This window comes from Aegilops tauschii, chromosome 2 (assembly GCF_002575655.3).
Source record: "Aegilops tauschii subsp. strangulata cultivar AL8/78 chromosome 2, Aet v6.0, whole genome shotgun sequence".
NCBI lineage: Eukaryota > Viridiplantae > Streptophyta > Magnoliopsida > Poales > Poaceae > Aegilops > Aegilops tauschii.
Genome location: NC_053036.3, coordinates 545411501 through 545432848, shown reverse-complemented (window position 1 = coordinate 545432848; position 21348 = coordinate 545411501). Strand labels below are relative to the sequence as shown.

The 21348-nt window shown below is 48.3% G+C and overlaps 1 protein-coding gene and 1 long non-coding RNA gene across 2 annotated transcripts; both read left to right on the top strand.

Moving 5' to 3' along the window:
* Positions 1-4434: 4434 nt before the first annotated feature.
* LOC109748508 (uncharacterized) lies at positions 4435-5843 on the top strand. Its single transcript, XM_045233591.2, has 2 exons — positions 4435-4746; positions 4841-5843. The coding sequence occupies exons 1-2, from the start codon at positions 4623-4625 to the stop codon at positions 5623-5625; spliced, it is 909 nt and encodes a 302-aa protein (XP_045089526.2). The 5' UTR covers positions 4435-4622; the 3' UTR covers positions 5626-5843.
* Positions 5844-10918: 5075 nt separating this feature from the next.
* LOC141041769 (uncharacterized) lies at positions 10919-14311 on the top strand. The gene is made up of 3 exons (XR_012203282.1): positions 10919-11911; positions 12696-12786; positions 14027-14311. It is a non-coding gene; the product is annotated as an uncharacterized lncRNA (long non-coding RNA).
* Positions 14312-21348: the final 7037 nt, after the last annotated feature.

Here is a 21348-nt window from a genome sequence, read left to right as displayed (position 1 = left end):
ATGTTTTTCTAGTGCCATGTTAGGAACATGTTTTGATATGCCATGTCATTGCCCTGTTAGTAGATGCTATGATATTGTTCATGCTAGTTGATCTATATCATGCCATGTTAGTAATTGATATGAGATAGGTTGTTGCATGCACTTGGTTCTTCCTTTGTCTTCTGCTTGTTTGGATGCATGTATTTGGTTGTCTTGCAAGTACATTCAATGTACTAACCTGGCGTGTCATGCCAGTTTTGTAGGTCGTACCCGAATTGTTCGCTTGATCCGTCGTGCTAGGCCATAACCTTGCCAGTCCTGTGAGTTGTGGAGCCCAGCCAGAGTTGATGAGCCGCCAAACCAAGACTTCCGCCGCCATTTAAATAGACTTCTGCTGTCAATCGCGATCGTTATCGGAGGCAATTTTAACCTCCTTCGGACCCCCTCTGATAAGAGTAACCTAAACTTCTAATCACCGAGATATCCCGATCTAGTTGGTGCTGGATCGGGTGTTCATCTGCTTCAGGTGGGACACCCTTTCCCCTCATGCCTCTCTTTTTGCCAAAGCCAATGTGGGCTCCGACCATACTCCACTCCTTCTGGATGCCGGTTTGCAGCAACCTATGTCCTCCTCCCGTTTCCAGTTTGATGCCTCTTGGCTTCTTGTTGAGGGTTTCTTAGACATGCTGGCTACTAAGATCGCTAACTTCCTAGCCTCCCAGACTAGATCCTTTGGCCTCATGGATGACCGGCATAGATGCTCTTACGAGTTGCGCAAGTTCCTTAGGGGTTGGTTAGGGCGAAAAAATCTTTAGAGACTCAGATTGAGGATCTTGATCGTACGGCTGACACCTTGGGCCTCTTGGAAGCAGGTTGGTCTTTGCGTTATAACGTTGAAGCCGCGTTGATGCAGTTGCATCAGCAGGCGGAAACTTATTGGCGCCAACATGGTACTCTTAACTGGACGTTAAAAGGGGACTCTCCTACAGCCTATTTCTTTGCCATTGCCAATGGACGAAGAAGGCGTTGTTACATTAACAGCCTTCTCATTAATGGTGTCCGGTCTTCGGACCAATCCCTAATCCTTTCCCATGTGGTTGAATTCATTTCCTCTTTGTTGGGGGCCAAACAAGTTAGTGGTTTTACTATTTCTCCCTCCCTGTGGGATAATATCAATAAAGTTTCGGTCGAGGAGAATGAGGCCTTAATGATCCCTCTGTCTGATAAGGAAATCTAGGACGTGGTAAATTCGGCCAATCCCAATGCTACCTCCGGCCCTGATGAGTTCTCTATCCCTTTCTTCAAGAAATTTTGGCCGCAGTTGCGGCGGCTGGTGTGCCAGATCATCCAGGGTTTCTGTTTGGGAACTAATGACATATCGCGCCTCAATTATGCGGTGATTACCCTAATCCCTAAAATTAAAGGTGCTGAGATGATCTCCCAGTTCGGGCCTATTGCCCTAATTAATAACTTTGCGAAGTTCCCGATAAAAGGCTTTGTGACTCGTCTTACCCCTGTCGCTCATAGGACTATCATCCCTTTCCAATCTGCTTTCATTAAAGGGTGTTTTATTCTGGATGGGATCATCTGCCTCCATGAAATAGTACATGACCTCAGATCTCGTAAGTCTAAAGCTGTTATCCTCAAGATGGATTTTGAGAAGGCCTATGACTCGGTCAGTTGGCCTTTCTTGAGGAAGGTTCTCTTGGCGAAAGGCTTTGACGATGCTTATGTTCATAGAATCATGCAGTTGGTCTCGGGGGGCCACACTGCGATCTCTGTTAATGGTCATGTCAGTAACTTCTTCGCTAACGGTAGGGGCCTTCGGCAGGGTGATCCAGCTTCTCCAATTCTGTTTAATTTCGTCCCCGATGCCTTTTCCATGTCTTATCCAGGGCTGCCTCTCACGGTCATATATCGCCGGTCATTTCTCACCTAATTCCGGACGGTGTTACCCATCTCCAATACGCTGATGATACTATCATTATGGTCGAGCTGAACGATTCTTGCATTGCCCACCTTAAGTTCATTATCCTCTGTTTTGAGGCCTTGTCGGGGCTGAAAATTAATTTCTCAAAGAGCAAGGTCATTGTCACCGGTGTGGATGACAATGAGGCTTTGAGGGTGGCGCACCTTCTCAATTGTAAGCTTAGTTCCTTCCCCTTCAAATACCTGGGCCTCCCTATCTCGCCGGATATGCTTCATTTGAAAGACTTTGCTCCTGTTGTCACTAAGGTGGGTAATACTCCCTCCATTCCATAATGTAGTGCCTATAGATTTTTTTCAAAAGTCAAACATTACAAACTTTGACCATATTTATAGAGAAAAGTAGGTACATCTAGAATACCAAATGCACATCAATGGATACATCATGAGTTATATTTTCAGAATGTACATGTTTGATATTGTAGATGTAGACAGTTTTCTCTATACACTTGGTCAAAGTTGGCAAAGTTTGACTTTCAGAAAAATCTATAGGCACTATATTATGGAACGGAGGGAGTAGGATGCTCCCCTGGCGTGGCAGGTACAACACCAATGCTAGGAAAGTGGCTCTGATTAATGCCTGCTTGTCTTCCCTTCCTATGTTCCTAATGGGCTTTTACCTTCTTTCGGCTGGGATCCATGCTGGCTTCGATAAGCATAGAGGCGTGTTCTATTGGAATGCGGTGGATAACATGCGCAAATATAGGCTTGTTAAGTGGCAAATCATGTGCAGGCAAAAAAACCTTGGGGGGTTGGGCATCATTAACACTTCCGTCATGAACAAATGCCTTTTGATTAAATGATGGTGGAAGATCATGTCTAGTGGGGCCGGTTCATTATGCTATTCTATCCTTAAAGCCAAATATTTCCCCCACTATAGCCCTATGTTTGCGATGGCTCGGCGTGGATCGCAATTCTGGAAAGATCTTATTCGGGTCCACCCGCTTTTTCTTGAGCATGTTAAATTCATTGTAGGAGATGGTACCTCTATTCGTTTTTGGCTTGATCGATGGTGTGGAGACTCACCTCTCTCTGTGAGCTTCCCTACTATTTTTTCTTATTGCACTAACCCGAATATCTCCATCGTGGAGGTGTCGGCTAATAATTGGGACCTGGCCTTCCGTCGTTCCCTTTCGCCTGAAGAGTTGGAAGACTGGCAAAGACTCTCTGCCTTATTCCCCACGCTCTCGGAGATCCCAGATTCGGTGGTTTGGCCTCTCACTACCTCTGGTCGCTCCTCAGTCAAATCTCTATATTCTAAGCTTATTGGTGGTTCCCCCACCAATAGATTCTCTAATATCTGGCAGGCCCGTGCGCCACCAAAGATTAAGATTTTCCTCTGGCAAGCTGTCAGAGGGCGCCTCCCTGTTGCCGATCAAATCCGTAAGAGGAATGGCCCGGGCTCGGAGTTCTGCTCTCTCTGTGGTGCTTTGGAAAACACGAACCATATATTCTTTCATTGTGTGCTTGCTAAGCTTGTTTGGAGCTGCGTTAGATCCTGGCTCCAGGTCACCTGGGACCCCTCTTCTTTTTCCGAACTAAGAGGCCTTGCTAACTCCATGGCAGGCGTTACAAAGAGGGTTTTCTGGGTTGGTCTGGGTGCCATTTGCTGGTCGTTATGGACTACTAGGAACAAGTTTACAATCGAACATGTTTTTCCTGCTAAACCTACTGACTGTTTATTTAAATCATGTATCTTCTTGCAGCAGTGGAGATCATTGACTAAGCCGGAGGACCGGGGTGCTCTGAATCTTCTCATATCTAAAGTTCGGGCCTCTGCATCGTCTCTATCTGGGCAGGATCATGATGTCTAGGCGTTCTGGAGCCCCGTCGACTAGTTGCTGGCTACGTCGTTTATCTTTTCTCCGGCCTGCGTGCCGTGTGTTGGCAGGGTGCCATGTATCCCTCATACTTTCGGGTCCTTTGGGTCATTGTCTACCCTCGTTTGGGTGTACTTGGTGTTGCTTTGGTTGGCTGGTGGTGTTGTTCTATGACTCTGCTTAGTGGCTTTATTTATAAAGTCCGGCGTATGTCTTTTCTTTAAAAAAGGTACGAGATATGGATTGTAATCAAGGACGGCTAAACGCTCGGATTGCTTCCTTTAGCAGGCTGCTAAGCACATGCGTTGGCCTCTTCCCCTGAAGATTAAGTTGCATCCTGGCAATCTTGCCCTGAAAACCTGCTACGCTAGTCCAGAGAGTGCACTGTACTTATAGACTTACATGCATGCATATAGCACAGGAGCTACGTACGTAAGAGTAGCAGGCTACTCATCCACCTATGCACGCAAAGTATAAGCTTTTGCAGTTCAAGCGAGCGGCAGGCACGGCACGTTACGCTCCGGCGCGGCATTGACAAAGTACTACGAAGCAAGCAGATAGATGCCAACTCGATCGATCGCCTATAAATTGCCAGGTACCATGCATACAAACATACCCATCTCCATCAATCACCAGCAACAAAAACGCTAGTAACTAAACACTAAGCTAGTACTAGCAACGTGAAGGCGCTCGCAATGGCGAGACGTCTGGGAGTCGTGCGCTTTATCTGCTGTCGTCCTTCTCGCCACCGTGGCAGCCACCGCCGGGCAATCCAGGCACCCACCCACTGCCCAGGGGCTGAAGCAGAAGCCGAGGCCGAAGCCGAAGCCGAAGCCGATGAGGGTCAAGTGCACTGAGAAGCGCAAGGTGAACCCCTACTGCTTCAACCGGAACATGGACTGCCCCGCCAACTGCCCCCAGTCCTGCTACCCCGACTGCAACACATGCAAACCCGTCTGCGGTAACCACTCGATCTTTTTACATGTCTTAACAATGGAGCTACTTACGTACGTTGATTTTGTTGGTGAATGGTTTTGGTTCGTGCCTTCGTGCAGTCTGCAACACCCCCGGAGCATGCGGCGACCCGCGGTTCATCGGTGGTGACGGCAACGCCTTCTACTTCCACGGACGCAGGGACGCCGACTTCTGCGTCGTCTCCGACCGCGACCTTCACATCAACGCGCACTTCATCGGCAAGAGCGGCCACAGCGGCATGTCCCGGGACTTCACCTGGATCCAGGCCATTGCCGTGCTCTTCGACGGCCACCGCCTCTACCTCGGTGCCAGGAAGACCGGCACCTGGGACGACGCCGTCGAGCACCTGGACATCACCCTCGACGGCGAGCATGTCTACCTTCCCGCTGACCTCATCGAAGGCGCCAAGTGGACGTCCAGCCGCGTGCCCGAGCTGTCCGTGACCCGCACCAAGGCGACCAACGGCGTCCTCGTCGCCGTCGCCGGAAAGTTCAGCGTCAGGGCCAACGCCGTGCCCATCACCGGGGAGGAATCGAGGGTGCACCGCTACGGCGTCACCGCCGATGACTGCCTCGCGCACCTCGAGCTGGCGTTCAAGTTCGACGCCCTCACCGACGACGTCCACGGTGTGGTCGGACAGACGTACCGCTCCGACTACGTGAACCATTTCGACGTGAGGGCATCCATGCCCACCATGGGAGGAGATGCCACCTTCACCACCTCCAGCCTGTTCGCCGCCGACTGCAGCGTGGCGCGCTATGGAGTCAGCCGTGGAAACGACGGTGCCGCGGTGCAATCTGAGCTCGCTGGTACTGTCACCTGCGCCAGTGGCATGGACGGCAAGCGTGTGATGTGCAAGAAGTAAAACGCTTCTTGCATGCATATGGCGACTGCTGTACTGGCCGTGCATGTCTGCATGCATGCACGGTTGACAAGTACACACAGAAATAAGCAAAGGACATAAATTAATGTGTTTGGATTTGGAAATACTATGTGGCGTTTGCAATTATCTGTTGCACCGGCGAGAATATCGATTCAAACTTTTCATTCAACTGTTGAAATTCTTTTTTTTGCGGGGTATTCAACTGTTGAAATTCTAGCTCTCGTTTGGTGGCGGATCTCTCAGCCAGGTTCTTTGTATTTTTTGGTTTGACTTTGCCACCCGATGCCGGGTTTTATGGACTATTAGGAAATAAATTTACCATTGAGCATTTTTTCTAACAAACCATGTGGTTGCTTGTTCAAAATGCTTGCACTCTTAGAGAGAAGCCTCTGCTTCTATTTTAGTTCTTTCACCTACAAAAACATAACAGAATCTTCAGCTTGTAACTCAGGCATAGAATGTGACGATACTTGTCGGCAAGCTTGAACACATTGCTCCACCAGAATGAGCCACAAAGAGTGGTGGCTTGAGGCACAAAGTTATGATCATAAGAATCCCAAACCAGCTTAACCCACGGCATATTGAACTTGTTGAAAACTTTATGGAGATGCTTCATTAAAACAACTTCATTATGTATCCTTGGGTTAATGACACCTGAACCCCCTTGAATTTGGGCCAAAACACCATGTCCCACGTCATCCAAGACTGTCCACAGGTCTCTTAATTCCGTATCCACGAGCATTGTCGCTCAATCCTTTCAATTTTCTTAAGAATCCCAAGGAGGTGGATAAGGTAAGTAGATCTTCATGGAAGATAGTGCCTAACGTACAAGCTGCAATCGACTCCCCTAATTCAAGAAATAAGGTGCAGGTAATCTTCTGCCAATGTGGTCCACCAAAGGCTTTTAACTGTTGACGACGAAATTCCACCTCGGAGTTGTTACTTGTTACACAACTGAATCTGATTCCACTTCCTAGCATGATTGGAATTCCATCTCGGTTCTCCTACGTATTGGTTGTCAATCTCAGTAGTTTTGCTAGTTGCAGAAAATAGAAGTGTGTGTAAACAAAAGAGTACGGTAGTTTATATGTGGAAAACTGGACCGGGATTCATATGTTCACTAGTAGCATCTCTCCAAGTGTCAATTGTGCATAAATATAAGCATAGACATTGTACGAAGAATTGCAATGCTCATGGCAAATTCATAAATGTCATGATAACACATAAGCCGCACATCCATGTATTCATATACCGCTATCTAACATGCACCTATAGCTAATCGAAATGGCATATCCATACCACCCTAGTTGTTTCCATGATTAATGAAGAAGTCATTTGAGTGGACTAATGGTTTCAGCGAGTTTGTTTCAGGACTTTGGACTGATTTTCATATTGAGGTTCATGGCTATATGTGGGAGATGATTGGTGAACCATACAAACAATTTTTCTAGTTGTTGTCCTCATCAAGCTCAGAGTTGTACTTTCAAGGGTTTTTAGAGGATCCAAGATTCACATTAAATATAGGTCACAGCCCTACTATGAAGAGGGCACAAGCAAGTGTTTTGGTTTAAATTCCAAAAACACATCATAAGCCAAAATTATCCGAAATCCACTCCCTAGACATCTTTGTATAAATTTCTCTAAGCCCTGGTACCTCCGAAGAATGTTTGGCACTACCAAGCTACTTATGGTTATTCATGCTCAGATATTAAACCTAGACTTAACTATTTGGGATCATCATTCTTTTTGTTCTAGAACGGTCGACCCCTATATTCATGACCACCTCATTCGTTCAACACTTAGGAGATCACATTTCGTCAAAACTTCTATGTCGTCTCGGTTCGCCTCTCTCTCGCCACAATATAATTTCGGTACCTCCTCTTCTTTTTTGTTCAAAACTGTTGAGTTGTGTCTTAACTCTTTTATGCCGATTTCAAAAATCTTGCGATGACTGTTCTATACAGTACTACCGAGCAATATGTTTTGCTGCTACTTCCAAGCCATTCTATACTAGTAGAGAAGTTGCTACCATTTTTTCGGAGCCCCCTCTCATTTTTACCGTTGGTACTTTCGAGTGTCGTATTTCTTCACATTCCTGAACACGAACCAAGCCGTTCAAATTTATTTGAACTGGTTCAATAATTCAGCTGGTTTTATACGGGTGATTCCGAGCCTAATTTGCTTTCGTGTAATGGTCAGGTTTTAGATCTCCTCTATATATTCTCTACCATACCCATTTTTTGAGCTGGCAACCAGCACCACTACATTCAGCTCATTGCACTCCACTCAATCCATGATGCACATAGATCCAAGGCAAGAGAAGAAGAAAGAAATGTTGACTCGTTCCATGATTCGCTTATTGATTCTTTGACAACCAAGAACTCCCCCTTCCTTGAATCCCTACACCTCAAGATAATGTCTTTCGCCACATTCCTATTCTTGTAAGGGAGTGTGCATTTGGATTCTTGAAAGAAGCTTTGATTGTAAAATGTTTCAGTGAGCTCTTACCAAGTAACATTGCTTTGTCTATTACTCTTTGACAACCAATAACCCACCCACCCTCCTATTAGGCTTGATTCACCTACTCAGGCAAAAGGCTTGTGTATTGCCAAACAAAGACATGGGAAATGATCATCATTGTCTATTGTTAGTGAATGCAAGGCCAATACAAACGAAATACGAATATGTTCACTTTGTTGGAAATATGCCCTAGAGGCAATAATAAAATGGTTATTATTATATTTCCTTGTTCATGATAATTGTCTATTGTTCATGCTATAATTGTATTAACCGAAAACCGTAATACATGTGTGAATACATAGACCACAACATGTCCCTAGTGAGCCTCTATTTGACTAGCTCGTTGATCAATAGATGGTTATGGTTTCCTGACCATGGACATTGGATGTCATTGATAACGGGATCACATCATTAGGAGAATGATGTCATGGACAAGACCCAATCCTAAGCACGGCACAAGATCGAGTAGTTCGTTTGCTAGAGCTTTTCTAATGTCAAGTATCTTTTCCTTAGACCATGAGATTGTGCAACTCCCGGATACCGTAGGAATGCTTTGGGTGTATCAAACGTCACAACATAATTGGGTGACTATAAAGGTGCACTACAGGTATCTCCAAAAGTGTCTGTTGGGTTGGCACGAATCGAGACTGGGATTTGTCACTCCGTACGACAGAGAGATATCTCTGGGCCCACTCGGTAATGCATCATCATAATGAGGTCAATGTGACTAAAGGAGTTAGTCATGGGGTCATGTGTTACGGAACGAGTAAAGAGACTTGCCGATAACGAGATTGAACACGGTATAGGGATACCGACGATCGAATCTCGGGCAAGTAACATACCGATGGACAAAGGGAATTGTATACGGGATTGATTGAATCCCCGACATCGTGGTTCATCCGATGAGATCACCGTGGAACATGTGGGAGCCAGTATGGGTATCCAGATCCCGCTATTGGTTATTGGCCGGAGAGGTGTCTCAGTCATGTCTGCATGGTTCCCGAACCCGTAGGGTCTACACACTTAAGGTTCAGTGACGCTAGAGTTGTAATGGGAAATTGTGTGTGGTTACTGAAGGTTGTTCGCAGTCCCGGATGAGATCCCGGACGTCATGAGGAGTTCCGGAATGGTCCAGAGGTGAAGATTTATATATGGGAAGTCCAGTTTCAGTCGCCGGAAGGTTTCGGGGGTTATCGGTATTGTACCGGGCCACCGAAAGGTGTCCGGGGATCCACCAGGTGGGGCCACCTACCCCGGGGTACCAAGTAGGCTGAATATGTGTGGGAACCATCCCCCTACTGGGCTGGTGCACCCCCTCCCCCCCCCCAAGGACCCAAGGCGCCTAGGGTTGGAAACCCTAGGGGGTGGGGGCGCCTCCCACCTGCTTGGGGGGCAAGTCTCCCCCCTCTAGATGCATCTAGGGGGCCGGCCCCCTCTTCCCTTCCCCCTATAAATAGTGAAGGGGTGGGAGGGCAGCCGCACCCTTCCCCTGGCGCAGCCCTCCCCCCTCCAACTCCTCATCCTCCTCCGTTAGCGCCGCGAAGCTCTGCCGGAGAACCACAAGCTCCACCACCACGCCGTCGTATTGCCAGAGCTCTCCCTCAACTTCTCCTCTCCCCTTGCTGGATCAAGTAGGAGGAGACATCCCCGGGCTGTACGTGTGTTGAACGCGGAGGCGCCGTCCGTTCGGCGCTTGGATCGGATCTTCCGCGATTTGAATCGCCGCGAGTACGACTCCATCAACCGCGTTCTTGTAATGCTTCCGCTTAGCGATCTTCAAGGGTATGAAGATGCACTCACTCTCTCTCTCTCGTTGCTAGCATCTTCTAGATTGATCTTGGTGACACGTAGGAAAATTTTGAATTATTACTACGTTCCCCAAAAGTGGCATCATGAGCTAGGTCTATGTGTAGATTCTATGCACGAGTAGAACGCAAGTAGTTGTGGGCGATGATTTGGTCAATTTGCTTACTGTTACTAGTCTTATCTTGATTCGGCGGCATTGTGGGATGAAGTGACCCGGACCGACCTTACACGTACGCTTACGTGAGACAGGTTCCATCGACTGACATGCACTTGTTGCATAAGGTGGCTAGCGGGTGTCTGTCTCTCCCACTTTAGTCGGATCGGATTCGATGAAGAGGGTCCTTATGAAGGGTAAATAGCAATTGGCATATCACCGTTGTGGCTTTTGCATAGGTAAGAAATGTTCTTGCTAGAAACCCATAGCAGCCACGTAAAACATGCAACAACAATTAGAGGATGTCTAACTTGTTTTTGCAGGGTATACTATGTGATGTGATATGGTGTAACGCCCCGAGACCGACGCTCGAGACGGCTTCCATATTTTTCATTATCGTTGTGTGTATTTATTTGTTTGTTGCATTTCATCATGTCATCATTTGCATTGCATCGGCACTCCGTTGCCGTCATGTTTTAAAACTTGCATTCGTTCGTCGTTGTCGTTTCTTCCTTTGCCTTCGTCACCCTCTCACTGACCGCTTTGTCTTCATTGGCCTTTCGTCAAAACCCCTTCTCGCGTGCGTCCGAAACCTGTCCTGAACCCGACCCGCTCAGTCATCACCGTTGCATTTAGATCATCTCCTAACATCTATAAAACATCTCCGTTTTATTATTCGGGCTACCTAACCTATTTATTTACGAACGCCCGATTCTAATTGGACGGACCGGATTAACCCCTACCCTAATCCCCTACCTATATAACTAGACCAACCCTAATCTTTAGGAGGCTTGTCCCATCAGTCCCATCCCGCCACCGCCAGCATCTCCCACCTCGGGATCCCTCCAGATCCACCCTCTCTCCCTTGATTTCCCGATCGGGCCAACCACCTCCTTCCCTCGTTTCACCCAATCCCGCAACCGAGGCCCCGAGCTCCTCCCGCTCGATCCCTCCTCGAGCACCTGCCTCTGCCCGAGCTCCTCCCGCAGCTCCCCATCACCCTCGACCCCGCCTCGTCGGCCGGTCAACACCGGCGACCGGAACATCGCCGGAGATGAGTGCCCCGACAGCCCCGCTCTTTTTCCCCTTCTGCTTCTCCACCTCTCTTTCTCACGATCTCCCCCTCCCTCTCTCTGTTTTCGCTCACAGGAGACCACCATGGCCGCTGCTTCAAGCTCCGTCGTCGTTTCGTGCCGGGGATGGATGGATCCATGCTCCGCGCGCCCGGATCTTCCTCCTGCCGTCCAAGTCCGCCGCCCCGTGCCCATGTCGCCACTGCCGTTGTCCTGCTCTGTCCGGTGACCGCCAAGCAGCACCACCTGTCGGGTCTGTTCGAGCTCGCCGCCCCTGCGCTTCAAGTCCCTCCCGCGTCACCGGAGCCCCGAGGCCAAGCCCCGACGACCCCTCCTGGACCTGCTGCTGCCGCCAAGTTCGCCTGCCGCGGCCACTGCTTCCCCTGCTTCGAGCAGCAATTCGGGATCGAGTGCGCCTGCACGCCCGCGTTGACCTCTCCCCTCGCCAAGCCGCCGAGCCGCCCGAGCACCTCCTCCAGTTCGCCGCCTCGGTCGCCGCCTTGCCAAGCTCCGCTCGCTGCCGGCCATCGTCGGGAGACGCCAGCGCCAAGTTCCCCTGTCTGCTTCCTCTGCATCGAGCGAGACCAGCGCCAGCCATCGGGTCAAGCCCGCGTTGACCGCCCGCTCACCGTGCCGTGGACGCGTCGTCCTACTGCGTGGGCTGCCTCATCCCAGCGCCCCTGGCCCAGCTCCAGATTCGGCCTCAAGGCCCAATGTGAGCAGCCCCCTCCAGTCCCTCTCCCGTACACTGTCGGGCCAGCCAGATTCGGCCCGCGTACGTTTTTTCCTAGATCAGCGAATTTCCTATTTATTCCAGAGAGTGCAGTTTTACAGAAAAACCCCTCATGTTCATGCATATAATATCTCATAAACCGTGCATCAGATTAAAATACTTCTTATATGAAAAATGTCTAGAATTTCATCTAGTTTCATAATATGCCACTCTCATCCATGTTTAAAATGCTGTGTGTTTAAATTTGCTCGAATGCCATGTTAAAATGATTTATTTCATAACTAATTAACCGTAACTCGGATTTAAATAAACTTTATATGTAAATGGGGTAGGAAAATGCCTAGTTTAACATGGTGCACTCATCTTGCATGTTTAACAACATTAAAATTGTGTTTATGGCAGAACAGTAGCAAATTCGAAATATGCATATGGGGTTTTTCCGGAATTGTTGTTTGTTGTTCCGGTCTCATTTAAACTTGCCTAAATAGTTAGTTTACTTATGCTTCACCTCTTGCCATGTTAATCAACATTTAATATTGTTGGGTACATAACCGAGAGAGAATTAAATAATTGATGTGGTGTTTCGTCAATATGCAACTCGTTGAATATTGAGCTCCACTTATTTGTAGTGTTGTTTGTTGCACTTTGCCAGGCCATGCCTCATTAAACCGGACATGCATCATACTTGTTTATGCATCATGCCATGTGTATGTGGTGGTTGTTTACTATGTTGTTTGTTTCTTTCCGGGTTTGCTCCTCTCGTTAGCTTCGGTTTCGTTCCGGAGTTGTGAGGATCCGTTCGACTACGTCCGTTTGTCTTCTTCATGGGCTCGTTCTTCTTCCTTGCGGGATCTCAGGTAAGATGACCATACCCTCGAAATCACTTCTATCTTTGCTTGCTAGTTGTTCGCTCTATTACTATGCCGCGCTACCTACCCCTTGCTATATCATGCCTCCCAAATTGCCATGAAACCACCTCTAACCTTTGTCACCCTTCCTAGCAAACCATTGTTTGGCTATGTTACCGCTTTTGCTCAGCCCCTCTTATAGCGTTGCTAGTTGCAGGTGAAGATGAAGATTGCTCCATGTTGGATTATGTTTATGTTGGGATATCACAATATCTCTTATATTATTAATGCATCTATATACTTGGTAAAGGGTGGAAGGCTCGGCCTTATGCCTGGTGTTTTGTTCCACTCTTGTCGCCCTAGTTTCCGTCATACCGGTGTTATGTTCCTTGATTTTGCGTTCCTTACGCGGTTGGGTGATTTATGGGACCCCCTTGACAGTTCGCTTTGAATAAAACTCCTCCAGCAAGGCCCAACCTGGGTTTTACCATTTGCCTACCTAAGCCTTTTTCCCTTGGGTTCTGCAGACTCAAGGGTCATCTTTATTTTAAACCCCCGGGCCAGTGCTCCTCTAAGTGTTGGTCCAACCTGTCAGTCGCCGGTGGCCACCAGGGGCAACTCTGGGCTCGCCTATCGGAAGCTTGGACAATCCGGTGTGCCCTGAAAACGAGATATGTGCAGCTCCTATTGGGATTTGTCGGCACATTCGGGCGGCTTTGCTGGTCTTGTTTTACCATTGTCAAAATGTCTTGTAACCGGGTTTTCGAGACTGGTCGGGTCTTCCCGGGAGAAGGTTTATCCTTCGTTGACCATGAGAGCTTATAATGGGCTAAGTTGGGACACCCCTGCAGGGTATAAACTTTTGAGAGCCGTGCCCGCGGTTATGTGGCAGATGGGAATTTGTTAATATCCGGTTGTAGAGAACTTGACACTCGACTTAATTAAAATGCATCAACCGCGTGTGTAGCCGTGATGGTCTCTTTTCGGCGGAGTCCGGAAAGTGAACACGGTTTTTGGGTTATGGTTGACGTAAGTAGGAGTTCAGGATCACTTCTTGATCATTACTAGTTGACGACCGTTCCGTTGCTCCTCTTCTCGCTCTTATTTGCGTATGTTAGCCGCCATATATGCTTAGTGATTGCTGCAGCTCCACCTCACTATCCCTTTCCTACCCTTAAGCTTAAATAGTCCTGATCTCGCTGGTGTGAGATTGCTGAGTCCTCGGGACTCACAGATTCTTCCAAAACAGTTGCAGGTGCCGATGATACCAGTGCAGACGATGCTACCCAGCTCAAGTGAGAGCTCGATGAAGAACTTGGTAGTTACCATGTTTCATTTCCTGGTGATCAGTAGTGGAGCCCAGTTGGGACGATCGGGGATCTAGCATTTGGGGTTGTCTTCTTTTATTTTGGTTCCGTAGTCGGACCTATGTGTGTACTCTGATTGATGTATGATTTATTTATGTATTGTGTGAAGTGGCAATTGTAAGCCAACTCTTTATCCCATTCTTGTTCATTACATGGGATTGTGTGAAGATGACCCTTCTTGCGACAAAATCACAATGCGGTTATGCCTCTATGTCGTGCCTCGACACGTGGGAGATATAGCCGCATCGTGGGCGTTACATATGGCCAAAAGGATGTGATGAATTATATATGTGATGTGTGAGATTGATCATGTTCTTGTAATAGGAATCATGACTTGCATGTCGATGAGTATGACAACCGGCAGGAGCCATAGGAGTTGTCTTAATTTATTATATGACCTGCGAGTCAATATAAGCGCCATGTAATTACTTTACTTTATGGCTAACCATTAGCCATAGTAGTAGAAGTAATAGTTGGCGAGACAACTTCATGAAGACACGATGATGGAGATCATGGTGTCAAGCCGGTGACGATGGTGATCATGTCGCGCCTCGAAGATGGAGATCAAAAGCGCAAGATGATATTGGCCATATCATCTCACTTTATGATTTGCATGTGATGTTTATCATGTTTACATCTTATTTTCTTAGAACGACGGTGAAAGGATCGATATAGTTGACTAGAGGGGGGTGAATAGGAAACTAACAATTTTTAGCTTTTCTTTACCAATTTAAACTTTGCATCAAAGTAGGTTGTCTAGATATGCAACTAAGTGAGCAACCTATATGATGCAATGACAACTAGCACACAAGCAAGCAAGGGATTTAACACAAGTAAGCTTGCGAAAGTAAAGGGACGAGATAACCAAGAGTGGAGCCGGTGAAGACGAGGATGTGTTACCGAAGTTCCTTCCTTTTGAGGGGAAGTACGTCTCCATTGGAGCGGTGTGGAGGCACAATGCTCCCCAAGAAGCCACTAGGGCCACCGTATTCTCCTCACGCCCTCACACAATGCGAGATGCCGTGATTCCACTATTGGTGCCCTTGAAGGCGGCGACCGGACCTTTACAAACAAGGTTGGGGCAATCTCCACAACTTAATTGGAGGCTCCCAACGACACCACAAAGCTTCACCAAAATGGACTATGGCTCTGCGGTGACCTCAACCGTCTAGGGTGCTCAAACACCCAAGAGTAACAAGATCCGCTAGGGATAAGTGGGGGGAATCAAATTTCTCTTGGTGGAAGTGTAGATCGGGGCCTTCTCAACCAATCCCGAGCAAATCAACAAGTTTGATTGGATAGGGAGAGAGATCGGGCGAAAATGGAGCTTGGAGTAACAATGGAGCTTTTTGGGGGAAGAGGTAAGTAAACTTTGGGGAAGAAGACCTCCTTATATAGTGGGGGGAACAATCCAACCGTTACCCCCCAAAACAGCCCCGCAGGAGCAGTACTACCGCAGGAGGCAGCGGTACTACCGCTGGGCACAGCGGTACTGCCACTCCCCTGGGCGGTACTACCGCGGAGTTAGGAGGGCAGGAGAGATACGGACCCGAGCGGTACTGCCGCGGTGGTAGGGTGGTACTACCGCTCATGAGCGGCACTGCCGCTCTACTGCCGCTGCAAAGTACCGCATAATCCGACACGAAAAATGACCCCTCGAGTCGACGTGGTAGGGACCTGGTACCACAGCGGTACTACTGCTGAGGACCCACCGGCGGTACTACCGCTGTGGAGCGGTACTGCCGCCTATGACCCCTAAGCGGTACTACCGCTGGGTACCGCGGTACTACCGCTGTTACCAGACTCGGCCCAAAGAAGGGGGAAAGAGACCTCCAATGAAGAGGAAAGGCTCAGAGGGTGCAAAGAGGATGTGTACGTGTTGATTCCACCCTAGCCTTACCAAAACGGACCCCCTCTTGATAGTACGGTGACTCCTACGAAACTAGTTCACCAAAAAAGAAGCGGAAGAGCTACACCGTCTTGAATGACACTCTGAGGGGAAAGAAATCGTCTCGTGCCAAATGATGAATCTCTGAAATGCTCAAAGCACACGATTAGTCCGCAAACATTGTTGTCATCAATCACCAAAACTACATCTAGAGAGATATGCCTTAACAATCTCCCCCTTTTTGGTGGATTGATGACAACCAGGGATTTGCACAAGGATATATCATGAAAGTAAAGATACTTAGAACTACAAAATATAGACGGGCTCCCCCTGAATGTGTGCACCTAGTTAGTAGAGCCTTTGGAATGTAGGACACACACATTAGGATCAACACTCCCCCTATATTTTATAGTCCAACAACCTAAGCATAGGATACATGAGAGCAGGTAATATAACAGGATAGACAAGCAACTTAAGAGATACCAAAGTACTAGAAAGACATAGATAAAGATAAGGTAGCATATGTCTTACACCATATATCTGGAACTTAGGTCTCACTGGCACACAACCAAACAAGGCAAATGGCGAGAAAACACAACGACACAACAAAGAAAACGACGACACCATAAAGCACACCATAAAGCACAAGTCCCAACAAATCCCTAAGCTCTCTCCCCCTTTGGCATCGAGACACCAAAAGGGCAAAGAGCGACACTACGGCTCCAGGTGAAAGCAAACTGAGGAGCTCTCTCATCACATCCTGGCAGGGTCATCTGCACTGCCATCCTCAGTCGGAAACTGCTCGGTGTCGGAATCGGTCCACGGACAGTGCTGCTGAATCCACTCCTCTTCCTCAGTGATCTGGCCCTCATACCAACTGACAACGGTCGCACCCAGCTGACGCATGAGCTCCTTGTGACGCCCCTGGCCTTCTTCTCGGCCACATGAGACATGTACTGACCACGAGACTCCATGCAGAAGAGCTTCTTCATCTTGCGCTTGATCTTCTTTGCCCAAGAGGGCTCTGTCCCAGAAGGCTCATAATCCTCATCGTCATCATCGGCCTCAGCCCCGTCCTCGGTCTCCATGTCAGCAGCAGTAGATGGACCCCCAGATTTAGGGGCTGGGGTGCCCCAACTGTCCTTCTTCCTGAGACACTTGATCTTATGAGAGACCAAATCTCTAGTTTCCAGCATCACCTGGGGATAGACACGTGCCCAGGCCTTCTCAATGAGCAGCATGATGAACGGACCATAGATCGGGCACTTGCGCTCAGAAACGGCAGTGAGAAGTTCAGACCACATAACATGAGAAATGTCCAGGGACTCGCCAGTGTTTGCTTCCTTCTCATGCTGGCAGAAGAGAAGCATATCCACGAGATAGGAGTGGACCATATCCAGATTCGCGATGCGAGGAAAGAGGGTCTCTCGAAAGACACGATGAAGGATGTCCAGGTAGGTAGACAACTCATAGGTTTCCTTCTTAGTCACCGGGTGAACCTTCACAGTGCAGTAGGGCCAGAGGGCTTGCTTGTGAGTGGAGTTGACGTTGCGGTGAGGGCAAAAGCCGACAGGAGTCTCAAGCCCGCGATCTTCCACCTCAAGTAACTCCATGAAGGCCTTCCACTTGACAGACAATAACTTCCCATTTGTCATCCAGGTCAGAGTCCTTTCTTCATCAGTGCCAAGATGGACAGTGGCATAGAATTGAGCCACCAAATCTGCATCAAAGTCCTTGTTGAACTGCATGATTCTGAGAATGTTTAGCTGAGCACACATCTGAAGAGCTTCACCAAAGTATTCAGGATCCTTTTCCATGGCATCCGTGTCGATGGAGCGAACATCAACATAGAGATTCTTCTTGGCCTTGATCACATCAAAGTAGATGGCAAACTGAAAGCGGTTCCAGAACGGGCGGTTGACCAAATTGGGTTCTTGGTCTTCCGCATAGGGGTTGCGGCGACGCCTTTCCCAGAACTCCTTGGCAGACAACTCAGTCACAGTCTTGCCCCTTGGCTTCGGCCTGTTGGCAGGTTTCTTCTGGAGCTGAGGCGGAGGTGCCGCACTTGAGGAGGCACCTACTGACTCTGAGGTGCGGTAGCGCTTTGAAGTTGCACGTCCGGGGTTGACACGGCGGACTTGCTACTCAGGATGTTCATCACCGGCATCCATGGCAAGAGGACGAGGTGGGGATCGACTCCAACAAAGGGAATGGAGAGGGATGGCCCGGAGACAGCGGCCCGCCGGAGCCCTCCCGCGGCGAGGCGATGCTGGAGAGAGGAAGAGGGACAAGGGGGCAGTGCGAATGGGTATGGTGGAGGAGAAACCTCCCCCTGCCCCGACATAACCCCCTGGTCCCGCCCCCCAGCGGTAGTACCGCTCGGGTGGGCGGTAGTACCGCTTGTCAACATAAGCGGTAGTAACGCGCACCACCAGCGGTAGTACCGCCCAGCCAAGACCCCAAAGACTAGACACAAAAGGCTTAGCTCAAAAAGAAAGGAAAAACAAGCGGCAAGAAGAGAGAGCAAACACAAAGCAACAAAAACACCAGCGAGAGGACAAGAAACACACACCTCTTCAAGAGAGGGCGGTGGCCGAGGCCACCTATGTTTGAGTCAATTGGTATGGCACCGTGAAGAATTATCCTTGGGCCCATGACCAAAACTCGTCTTTGAAGCACAAGTACCATAAAAAATGGCTAATGTGAAAGAGTTGATCAATTTATGCATAATAAGGGGAGGGAGAGTTCATTAAGAGAACAACACTCCCCCTATGTCCATGCCTACACCCAAACAAGATAACAAGTTGAGTATGGTGGGGAGTGCAAGTGTTCAAGCAACATTGCTCGAATCAATGATATTTAGCTCATGCCTTAACTCGCGAAATCTTGCTTCATCCAACGGCTTCATGAAAATATCTGCAAGGTTATCATGAGTGTTGACATAGTTGAGCTCGATCTCCCCTCGCCTAATATGATCCCGGATGAAGTGATACCGAATCTCAATATGCTTCATCTTGAAGTGTTGCACCGGGTTGAGAGAAATCTTGATGGCACTTTCATTGTCACACCAAAGAGGCACTTTGTCACAAATGAAACCGTAATCCTTTAAAGTTTGCCTCATCCATAAGAGTTGTGCACAACAACTGCCGGCCGCCACATACTCCGCTTCGGTGGACGAGAGAGACACACAACTTTGCTTTTTAGAAGACCAACTTACCAAAGAGCAACCAAGGAATTGGCACCCTCCGGAAGTGGACTTCCTGTCCACTTTGTCTCCCGCCCAATCGGAGTCCGAATACCCTACAAGCTTGAAGTTTCATCCTCTTGGGTACCATAAGCCAAAGTTTGGGGTATGAGCCAAATATCGAAAGATTCGCTTGACCGCCACAAAGTGGCTTTCCTTAGGTGCGGCTTGAAAACATGCACAAATTCCCACACTCAACATGATATCCGGTCTAGATGCACAAAGGTAAAGTAAGGAACCAATCATGGAGCAATATACCTTTTGATCCACCGCTTTACCATTGGGATCGATGTCAAGTTGGCACTTGGTGGGCATTGGAGTGGACGCCGGCTTGACATCACTTAGCTTGAATCTCTTGAGCATGTCTTCAGTGTATTTGGCTTGGTTGATGAAGGTTCCTTCTCTTCTTTGCTTTACTTCAAAACCGAGAAAGAACTTCAACTCTCCCATGGAAGACATCTTGAACTTTGAGGTCATGAGTGCGGAAAATTCCTCATTGAAAGCTTTGTTAGGGGAACCAAAGATAATGTCATCAACATAAACTTGGCATGCAACCAACTCCCCTTTGACCTTCTTAGTAAAAAGAGTGGGGTCGATTAGCCCAACTTCAAACCCACGATCTTGTAACAACTCGGTAAGATGGTCATACCACGCACGTGGGGCTTGCTTAAGGCCATAGAGTGCTTTATCGAGTTGATACACATGATCGGGAAAGTAGGGATCCTCGAACCCGGGGGGTTGCTTGACATAAACCAACTCATTAATAGGACCATTAAGAAAAGCACTCTTCACATCCATTTGTTGCAACTTAAAGCTGTGATGAGAAGCATAAGCAATCAACAAACGAATAGATTCAAGGCGAGCAACGGGAGCAAAGGTTTCACCGTAGTCGATACCCTCGACTTGGGAGTAGCCTTGTGCCACCAATTGTGCCTTGTTGCGGATGATGGTCCCATGAGCATCTTGCTTGTTCTTGAATATCCACTTGGTTCCAATGACATTGTGGTTCCCCGTTGGCCTTGGCACTAATCTCCACACCTTGTTGTACTCGAAGTTGTTGAGTTCTTCATGCATGGCATTGAGCCAATCCGGATCTTCGAGTGCTTCATATACCTTTTGGGGTTCTACACAAGAGGCAAGCGTGTGATGTTCACAATAGTTTGCCAATTGTCTACGAGTGCTTACCCCCTTTTGAATGCTTCCAAGCACATTCTTCATGAGATGACCCTTGGTGGAGAGCTTGGAAGCAATCTTGGCTGCACGACACTCCAATTCCTCCTCGGTGGTGAGTTGAGGAGCGGTCACTTGATCATCTTGAGCGTCGTCTTGAGCTTGTTCTTGATCTTGAACTTGCTCGGAGGAGAGAACTTGACCTTGGGCATCACTTGGTGTGTCACCACCGTCTTGAGGATGATCTTGCCCTTGGTCTTGTTCATGAGGTTGAGGGCCTTCACTTTGTTCTTCGGAAGCGTGTGGGCCTTGGGTTGGTGATGGCTCCACTTGAGTGGAGCATTGTCCTTCTCCTTCGGCCACAAGGGCTTCCTCAATGGGTAGGATAAAACCAACACCCATTCTTCTTATGGCTTGAGGAGGAATTTCATCACCTACATCACAAGTGCCACTTTGCTCCACTTGGGAGCTGTTATTCTCATCAAACTCCACGTTACACGTCTCCTCAATAAGTCCCGTGGATTTATTGAGGACACGGTAAGCATGAGAGTTTGTAGCATAACCAACAAATATGCCCTCATAAGCTCTAGCCTCAAATTTAGACAACCGAACACCTTTCTTGAGAATGAAACACTTACACCCAAACACCCGAAAGTACTTGAGGTTGGGCTTGTTACCGGTGAGTATCTCATATGGAGTCTTGTTCAAGCCCTTGCGGAGATAGAGCCGATTGGATGCATGACACGCGGTGTTGATGGCTTAGGCCCAAAAGTTGTATGGAGACTTGAACTCCGCCATCATGGTCCTTGCGGCATCCATCAACGTTCGGTTCTTCCTCTCCGCAACACCGTTTTGTTGAGGGGTGTAAGGTGCGGAATATTGATGCTTGATCCCCTCATCAC

Bases quoted from the DNA above. Each gene is read 5' to 3' on its own strand.
- LOC109748508 (XM_045233591.2), top strand. From the start codon at position 4,623: ATGAGGGTCAAGTGCACTGAGAAGCGCAAGGTGAACCCCTACTGCTTC. The intron at 4,747-4,840 runs GTAACCACTCGA...GCCTTCGTGCAG, and splicing joins CACATGCAAACCCGTCTGCG to TCTGCAACACCCCCGGAGCA.